The 10,036-nt window shown below is 46.2% G+C and overlaps 1 protein-coding gene across 1 annotated transcript in view; it reads right to left on the reverse strand.

Moving 5' to 3' along the window:
• Positions 1 to 1,054: 1,054 nt before the first annotated feature.
• LOC108291815 (solute carrier family 2, facilitated glucose transporter member 3-like) overlaps positions 1,055 to 10,036 on the reverse strand; it is a 33,689-nt gene continuing 24,707 nt past the window's right edge. The window contains 5 exon segments of the mRNA XM_037732735.1: positions 1,055 to 1,273; positions 5,335 to 5,429; positions 5,432 to 5,510; positions 7,382 to 7,483; positions 9,474 to 9,578. Coding sequence (XP_037588663.1) covers positions 1,055 to 1,273; positions 5,335 to 5,429; positions 5,432 to 5,510; positions 7,382 to 7,483; positions 9,474 to 9,578 — 600 coding nt within the window.

Consider the following 10,036-nt stretch of genomic DNA (forward strand, 5'->3'; position numbering starts at 1 on the left):
ATTCCAGCATTTTGGAAGGCAAGGCTGGTGGAGCACCTGAGGTCGGGAGTTGAAGACCAGCCTGACCAGCTTGGAGAAACCCTGTCCTACTAAAAATACAAAATTAGCCGGGCATAGTGGTGCATGCCTGTGATACCAGCTACTCCGGAGGCTGAGGCAGGAGAATCGCTACTACACGTAAACTATTAAAGAAAAAAGTTCCAAGGAAATCAGTAGCTTTAATACACAGGCAGGTGACTTTTATGAGAAATTAAATTCAAGAGTTTCCATCTGAGGGGCAGAAATTGTTAAGAGGTAACATGCAGACCTCAGGCACCAATAATGAACTGCATTTCTCCCGAACTGCTTAGTGCACCTTAACTTCGCCAGTATCAAATCTTCTACTCTATAACCTCTCTTTAAACTCCTCCCTCTAACCACAATTTCCTTCTGTTTTTATTATTTGGCAAAATTACACTTAAAAAAATAAATATTTCCAGCATGGCACATGTATACCTATGTAACAAACCTGGACATTCTGCACAGGTATCCTGCAACTTAAAGTTAAAAAAAAAAAAATATGTAATTAAACCAGAGCATAAAATAAATAAAACTCAAGCTGACCTGCCGTGTAGAGCTGTGTGGAAGTGAAGAAGGTGCTCTTACATAAAGCCCCTCTGCCTTCCACACTCATCTGCTTCCTGATGAGTCTGAGTCTGGGGGAACTGCACCTTACTTTTCCTCTCCTATATGCCCTAGTGGGGCAATATTAGAACCCAAGGGAGGAAAAGCTGGCAAAGTTGTCACATGCCAAGCGGCCAATCCCTCCTGAAATGAAGGTAGGTTCACTTGGTCTCTCCTAAGCAGAAGAGAATGTCCAGGAAACAAAATATTTTCAAAGCCATTAAAAATCCAACAAACCCCAGCCTTGGGGTGCTCATGGAGTGCATGGGATAAGAAAGGAATCACATAGCAGCATTCAGAAGCCGTCCTGGGTTCATCCTGATGAGGTCTCTCTGACGTTCAGGGAGAGGTGGCGTTCCCATGCCGGGAGGGAGGTGGAAGGAGCCGTGACTTAGACACTGGTGGTGGTCTCCTTAGCAGGCTCGATGCTGTTCATCTCCACGACGCCTTCCTTCCCGGATCGATCTGCACCATGTGCCTGCCCTTCAAAGGCCCGCGTGATATCCTCAAAAGTCCTGCCACGGGTCTCAGGGACTTTGAAGAAGGTAAAGATCAGGAAGGTAACGAGGAAGCCGGTGAAGACAATAAAAACGTAGGGTCCTAAATAGTACTAGTGAAAGGGCAGAAAGAAGGAAGGTTGACATAAGAATCTGGTCACTGACAAACTCAATTTCCTTCACATTCACATTTCCAATAGGCCCCAAGCTATAACCCTTTCATATTTAATAAACACAGAAAGGTTTTTTTTCAGAGATTCACTTATGATTCCATTGCTAACTTACTATATTTCTCTGTATTTTTCTTTTTGTCATTCCTTTTCATTAGAGTTATATGTTTCCAAATGTCTACTGAGTATTTTTGGACTTTTGGGTATTATTTTTAAAATCTGTGTTTCTGAGCTGAGCATGGTGGCTCATGCCTGCAATCCCAGCACTTTCGGAGGCTGAGATGGGTGGATCACTTGAGGCCAGGAGTTCCAGACTGTCCTGGCCAACATGGCAAAACCCCATCTTTACTAAAAATACAAAAAAAAAATTTGCTGGGAGTGGTGGTGCCTGTAATCTCAGCTACTCAGGAGGCTGAGGCAAGAGAAACACTTGATCCCAGGAGGCAGAAGTTGCAGTGAGCCAAGACTGAGCTACAGCATTCCACCGTGGGCAACAGAGCGAGAGTCTGGCTCAAAAATAAATAAATAGGCCAGACGTGGTGGCTCACACCTGTAATCCCAGCACTTTGGAGGGCCAAGGCAGGAGGATCACCTGAGACTGGGAGTTCGAGACCAGCCTGACCAACGTGGAGAAATCCCATCTCTACCAAAAATACAAAATTAGCTGGGCATGGTGGTGCATGCCTGTAATCGCAGCTACTTGGGAGGCTGAGGTAGGAGAATTGCTTGAAGCTGGGACGCAGAGGATGCAGTGAGCCAAGACTGCACCATCGCACTCCAGCCTGGGCAACAAGAGGGAAACTCTGTCTCAAATAAAATAAAATATAAACACATACACACATAAAGTTCCCAGTTTTGCCCTCTCATTTCAATCTTTTTTGTCATTTTTTTTTCCCCTCTGTGTTGTTGAAAATGAAAATGAGTAGGGAAAATCTGGTTTACAGCCCTTGATGCTGGCCCACTGCAACCTCCGCCTCCTGGGTTCAAGTAATTCTTCTGCTTCAGCTTCCCGAGTAGCTAGGATTACAGGCACCTGCCACCACGCCTGGCTAATTTTTGTATTTTTACTAGAGATGAGGTTTGACCATGCTGGCCAGGCTGGTCTTGAACTCAGGCAATCCACCTGCCTTGGCCTCCCAAAGTGCTGGGATTACAGGCAAGAGCTGCCACGCCTGATCAATGTGTAATCTTTCATGGCATCAGTAATTACAGTAGTCCCCAGTTATCCAGTTTTTTGTTTGTTTGTTTTTGAGACAGAGTCTTCCTCTGTTGCCCAGGCTGGAGTGCAGCCGTGTGGTCTCGGCTAACTGCAACCTCCGACTCCTGGGTTCAAATGATTCTCTTGCCTCAGCCTCCTGAGTAGCTGGGATTATATACGGGTACCTGCCACCATGCATGGCCAATTTTTTTTTATTTTTAGTAGAGACAGGGTTTCACAATGTTGGCCAGGTTGGTCTCAAACTCCTGACATTGTGATCTGCTCGCTTCGGTCACCCAAAGCGCTGGGATTACAAGCGTTGAGCCACCGCGCCTGGTCAATATCCACAGTTTTACAGTCCACAGTTTTAGTTACCAACAGTCCAAAAAGATTAAATGGAGAATTCCAGAAATAAATAATTCATAAGTTTTAAACTGCCTGCCATTCTGAGTAGTATGATGAAATCTCATGCTGACCTGCATGGGACATGAATCATCCCTTTGTCCATGCCGTATATGCCATATATGCTACCCACCTGTTAGTCACTGTGGAGCTATCTTGGTCATTAGATTGACAGATCACAAGAAGGGCGAATAGAGTACAATAAGATATTTTGATAGAGAGAGGAAAAGGGCAAAGGAGAGGGAGAAGAGGGAAAGGGAACGGTCAGAGAGAGAGAGAGAGAGAGACCAGTTGTAATCCCGGCACTTTGGGAGGCTGAGGCAGGCAGAGCACCTGAGGTCAGAAGTTTGAGACCAGCCTGGTCAACATGGCCAAACCCCGTCTCTACTAAAAATACAAAAATAAGCCACGTGTGGTGACACACGCCTGTAATCCCAGCTATTCAAAAGGCTGCGGCAGAAGAATCGCTCAAACCTGGGAGGCGGAGGTTGCAGTGAGCAGAGATCGCATTACTGCCTGGGCAACAGATCAAGACTCTAAAAAAAAAAAAAAAAAAACTTTGGTTGTGAGTGACTTATAAATTAAACGTTATCAGCCGGGCACAGTGGCTCATGCCTGTAATCCCAACATGGGAGGCTGAGGTGGGCAGATCACGAGGTTGGGAGATCGAGATCATCCTGGCTAATAGGATGAAACCCCATCTCTACCAAATACAAAAAATTAGCCAGGAGTGGTGACACAAGCCTGCAGTCCCAGCTACTCAGGAGGCTGAGGCAGGAGAATTGCTTGAACTCGGGAGGCAGAGGTTGTAGTGAGCCAAGATTGCACCACTGCACACCAGCCTGAGGAACATAGTGAGACTCTGTCTCAAAAATAAAACATTATCATAGGTATGTATGAATAGGAAAAAACAGTGATGTCTATACAGGTATAGGTTTGGGTACAATCCAAGATATCAGACATCCACTAGCTGTCTTGGAATGATATATCCCCCTGAACCAGACCTCCCTTATTCATGGGGGATAAGTCCCAAGACCCCCGGTGACGCCTGAAACTGCAGACGCCTATGAACCCCACTGCTGTGAACCAGAACATGTTTCTGATGTTTTCCACCTATAAATCTTATGCTTTTTCCATCTTAACTAAGCACTTGGCAGGCACTATGGCTGTAATCCTGGCAGTTTGTGGTGTGACAGCAAAACCAGCACAAATTTCTTTTTACTTTTTCTTTTTATCGCTTATGAGCAAAACTTCTTCTTCTTTTGATACGGAGTATTGCTCTGTCACCCAGGCTGGAGTGCAATGGCAGAGTCTCAGCTCACTGCAACCTCCGCCACCTGGGTTCAAGCGATTCTCCTGCCTCAGCCTCCCAAGTAACTGGGATTACAGGTGCATGCCACCACACTCAGCTAATTTTTGTATTTTTAGTAGAGGTAGGGTTTCACCACGTTGGCCAGGCTGTTCCAGAATTCCTGACCTCGTGATCTGCCCACCTCGGCCTCCCAAAGTGCTGGGATTACAGGTGTGAGCCACCTTACCCAGCCTCTTTTTTCTTTTCTTTTTTTTGAGACAATCTTGCTGTGTTGACCAGGCTAGAGTACAGTGATGCAACATCAGCTCGCTGCAACCTCTGGCTCCCGGGTTTAAGCGATTCTCCTGTCTCAGCCTCCCAAGCAGCTGGGACTACAGGCAGACGCCCCCACCCTTGGCTAATTTTTATATTTTTAGTAGAGACGAGGTATCACCATATTGGTCAAGCTTGTCTTGAACTCCTAACCTCTGGTGATCTGCCCACCTCAGCCTCCCAAAGTGCTGGGATTACAGGTGTGAGCCACTGCGCCCAGCCACGTCTTTTTTCTTCTTCATAATTTTATGGACAAAAGATACATCCTTAGGCTGAGTGCAGTGGTGCATGCCTGTAATCCCAGCCCTGTGGGAGGCTGCGGTGGGAGGATCACTTGAACCCAGGGGTTTGAGACCAGCCTGGGCAACATAGCAAGACCCCATCTCTCTTAGTAAAATTTTTGTTTGTTTGTTTGTTTGTTTGGATTCTGAAATGGAGTCTTACTCTGTCTCCCAGGCTGGAGTGCTATGGCGTGATCTTGGCTCACCATGAACGCCACCTCCTGGGTTAAAGTGATTCTCCTGCCTTAGCCTCCTGAGTAGCTAGGACTACAGGCATGTGCCACCAAACCTGGCTAATATTTGCATTTTTAGTAGAGATGCAGTTTCACCATAATGGTCAGGCTAGTGTCGAATCCTGACCTCAAGTGATCCACCTGCCTCGGCCTCCCAAATTGTTGGGATTACAGGCGTGAACCACTGCGCATGCGGCAAAGGCTGGTTTTAAAATAAGGTGAGTTATCTTACCTTATAGCTCAGCAGAGGGAAAGAGCAATCCGACTAGGAAGTTGGAGGTCCAGTTGGAGCAGCCGGCCACTGCCATCGCAACTGGGCGGGGGCCCTGGCTGAAGAGTTCAGCCACAATAAACCAGGGAATGGGCCTGGTCCAATTTCAAAGAAGGCCACAAAGACCAAGATAGCCCCAATACAGACAAAGCTCATGCCATTATGGTCATCCTGTAAGAGGAAAGAACAGAGAAAATTAAATGTAAAGACAGCATGACCTAGGGTCTAGGTTCCCAGACGCAACTAACGGCAACCTCCTACGGTCCTGGCCTGTAGTACAGAAAGTGGCTGTCAAGTCAAAAGGCTTGAATTTATTTTTATTTTTAGAGACAGGGTCTCGCTCTGTTGCCCAGGCTGGAGTACAATGACGCTGTAACAGCTCACTGCATCATCAATCTCCTGGGCTTAAGTGATCCTCCCACCTCAGCCTCTCAAATAGCTGGGACTAGAGGCATGTGCCACCACACCCTAATTAAAAAACAAATTGTAGGCAGGGCGTGGTGGCTCACGCCTGTAATCTAAGCACTTTGGAGGCCAAGGCAGGAGGATCACCTGAGGTCGGAAGTTCAAGACCATCCTGACTAACATGGTGAAACCCCGTCTTAAAAAAAAAACAAACTGTCTTTTGGCTGGGCTCTGCGGCTCACACCTGTAATCCCAGGACTTTGGGGAAGGGTGAGGCGAGTGTATTATCTGAGGTCAGAAGTTGGAGACCAGCCTGGCCAACATGGTGAAACCCTGTCTCTACTAAAAAATATGAAAATTAAGGCCGGGCGCGGTGGCTCAAGCCTGTAATCCCAGCACTTTGGGAGGCCGAGGCGGGTGGATCACGAGGTCAAGAGATCGAGACCATCCTGGTCAACACGGTGAAACCCCGTCTCTACTAAAAATACAAAAAATTAGCTGGGCATGGTGGTGCATGCCTGTAATCCCAGCTACTCAGGAGGCTGAGGCAGGAGAATTGCCTGAACCCAGGAGGCGGAGGTTGCGGTGAGCCGAGATCACGCCATTGCACTCCAGCCTGGGTAACATGAGTGAAACTCCGTCTCAAAAAAAAAAAAAAAATACGAAAATTAGCTGGGTGTGGTGGCGTGCGCCTATAATTCCCAGCTACCTTGGAGACTGAGGCAGGAGAATCACTTAAACCCAAGAGGAGAAGGTTGCAGTGAGCTGAGATCCCGTCACTGCACTCCAGCCTGGGTGACACAGCATGGCCTTATCTCAAAAAACAATAGCAACAACAAAAACAAAACATTTTGTTGTTGTTGTTTTGTAGAGACCGTTTCTTGCCATGTTTCCCAGGCTGGTGTTGAACTTCTGGGCTCAAGTAATCCTCTCACCTTGGCCTCCCAAACTTTGCGATGATAGATATATGAACCATTGCGCCCGGCCCGACTTGGATTTTTGAATTCCATCTATGTGATCTCATATATGCCACTTTGTGCAGAGACCATGTCATTATCAGTAAAGTGTGATTACCTTGATATTATTATTATTACTATGTTTTTGAGATGGAGTTTTGCTCTGCTGCCCAGGCTGGAGTGTAATGGTGGGATCTTGGCTCACTGCAACTCCGCCTTCTGGGTTCCAGTAATTCTCCTGCCTCAGCCTCCCAAGTAGCTGGCATTATAGGTGTGTGCCACCATGCCCAGCTAAATTTTTTTTTTGTGTCTTTAGTAGAGACGGGGTTTCACCATGTTGGTCAGGCTGGTCTTGAACTCCTGACCTCTGATCCGCATGCCTCGGACTCTCAAAGTGCTAGGATTACAGGCATGAGCCAACACACCCAGCCATCTTGATATTATTTTAAGAATTAAATTAGGTAATTTGTAAGCTATAAAAATGTTCTATAAATGTAAGGATTCTAACGGTTAACCTCCAGTTCTCCAATGACCCACCTTTCTTAAAAACTCTGGGTATCTGACTTCTCTCCTGACTTTATTGACAAACTTCAACCTTAACAACCCACGTGCTGTGTCATGGAAGTCAACTGTAACGTCTCCTCCCCCTCCCTTGCTTTTCTTCACTCAAAAGGCACTCACCTTTAGTAGCAAAGAAACAGTCATGAGCAGGGAACAAAAAGCCATCCCTCCAAGGCCTATCATATGCAGAGTCCTTCTTCCTGCCCTTTCCACCAGAAATAGCTAGAAGAGAAAGAATATGACATGAAACTTCAGTTTTTCTTTCCATGAAGAATGTCTGAGCTACTTGAAATCTGCCTTACTAACACAGAACACTTACTAACACTTACTAACACATACACCTCCTGTGATTTTCGATTTTATATAGACACATATTGCTTTCCATCCACAGGTCCTGCCTCAAAATCCCCACAGCCCTTGCCACTGTCTTTTGTTATAATGTTGGGATGCATTAGGCCTCAGGAGCAGGCCTCAGAAAATAGAATTCTTCTCTGACTTTCTCCTGCTCTCCCACTTGGTGGGACTCTAAGCTGACTGTGGGTCATAAAACCCTCATTTCAGAGAGGCTCTTGCCCCACACCCTAGAGGAAGAAATGCTACACAGAGGCCAACAAATAATCTAAACAGACAGGCCTTGCTGGGTTCAGATCATACCCTTTTTGTCCAATCACATTTCAGAACCTTTGTCCATGCTTCAATCATGGAGAACCAATGAAGTCTGCATAAAAGGCCCAAAAGGCAGGGTGTGGGGAGCTTCCAGATATCTGAAGCCCTGGAAGCTGACAGGAAGGTCACCAACTCATCTACGTGCTACGAGTACACCCACTCCACGAGACAGAAACTCCCATGCTCAGGACCCTTCCAGACCTCCCCCTATGAATGTCTTCATCTGGTTGTTTATTTCTGTCCTTTCAAGTATCCTTTAAAACAAACTAGGAAACAATTTCCCTGAGTTCTGTGACCCACTGTAGCAAATTAGTCAAACCCAAAGAGGGCGTTGTGGGAATCCTGATCTCTAGCTCATGGGTCAGAAGCACAGGTCAGACAGCCTGGAGCCTGTGATTGGCATTAGAGTGGGGCCGTCCTGGGAACTGGGCCATCAACCTGTGAGATGTGATGCTGTCTCCAGGGAGACAGTGTCATAATTAAATCAGAGGACACCTAGATGGTGTCCACCACATAACTGATTGCTTACTTGATGGGGAAAAATCCTCACATATTTTGGGGGGTCACGGAAATCTTCTGTTATTATTGTTGTTTCAGTGTAAAAACAGAGGAAAAACACAGTTTGAGAGTTTTTTCAAACACCTCTCCTCCAATTTCAAGTTGAAAGCATACTAGATAGTCCCTCGTATATTTCCTCCTTTCCCATTCAACCCATATTTGCTTGAAGAGTGAAGACTACACCCAGCATTGAATAGATCTCTTTTTTCCCAACGACAACTAAACCATCTGGGCAAGCTGGCTCACACCTATAATCTCAACATTTTGGGAGGCCAAGGCAGGTGGATCACCTGAGGTCAGGAATTCAAGACCAACTTGGCAAATGTGGCGAAACCGTCACTGCTGAAAATATAAAAATTAGTTGGGCGTGGTGGCGCACGCCTGTGGTCCCAGCTAATTGGGCAGGCCAGGCGAAAAGTGGTAGCACTGGCCAGGCACAGTGTTCATGCCTGTAATCCCAGCACTTTGGGAGGCTGCGGTGGGCAGACCATCTGAGGTTGGGAGTTCGAGACCCCTTGACCAACATGGAGAAACCCCGTCGCTACTAGACAGTGTCAGAATTAAATCAGAGGACAACTAGATAGTGTCCACTACAGAACTGATTGCTTACTTGATAGGGAAAAATCCTCATGTATTTTGGGGGTCACAGAAATCTTCTATTATTATTGTTGTTTTAGTGTAAAAACAGAGGAAAAACAAGTTTACTACAAAATAATTAGCTGGGTGTGGTGGCACATGCCTGTAATCCCAGCTACTCAGGAGGCTGAGGCAGGAAAATCACTTGAACCCAGGAGGCAGAGGTTGTGGTAAGCCAAGATTAAGCCATTGCACTCCAATCTGGGCAACAAGAGCAAAACTCCGTCTCGAAAAAAAAATTAAACAACAAAAAAGGTATAACTAAATGATAGTAGAGCCATGCAATCCATCTTTGAAGATCTGTAGCAAGGATTCTTTTCTTCCCCCAAAATTATCAAACCATCCAACTTACGGAAACTGCAGTGAAGATAGTATTAACCACACCCGCACCGACAGTGGCATAGATGGGTTCTCGAACACCTGCATACTTGAAGATTCCTGTTGAGTAATAGAACACCTAGTAGAAAACAAAACATGCAACTTTGATACAATTCTGTATACCAGTTAAACAGAACCTTTAAAAAATACTTAAGGCCAAGCATGGTGGGTCAGGCCTATAATCCCAGCACTTTGGGAGGCCTAGGCAGGAGGATTGCTTGAAGTTAGAAGTTTTAGACCAGCCTGGCTAACATGGTGAAACCCTGTCTCTGCTAAAAATACAGAAATTAGGCTGGGTGTGATAGCTTACACCTGTAATCCCAGGACTTTGGGAGGCTGAGGCAGGTGGATCTCCTGAGGTCCGGAGTTTGAGACCAGCCTGACAAAGATGGAGAAACCCCGTCTCTACTAAAAACACAAAATTACCTGGGCATGGTGGTGCATGCCTGTAATCCCAGCTACTTGGGAGGCTGAGGCAGGAGAATCAGTTGAATCCGGGAGGCAGAGGTTGTAGTGAGCTGAGATTGTGCCATTGCA

The sequence above is a fragment of the Cebus imitator genome, unplaced genomic scaffold, assembly GCF_001604975.1.
Source record: "Cebus imitator isolate Cc_AM_T3 unplaced genomic scaffold, Cebus_imitator-1.0 Scaffold469, whole genome shotgun sequence".
In the NCBI taxonomy this organism is placed as follows: Eukaryota; Metazoa; Chordata; class Mammalia; order Primates; family Cebidae; genus Cebus; species Cebus imitator.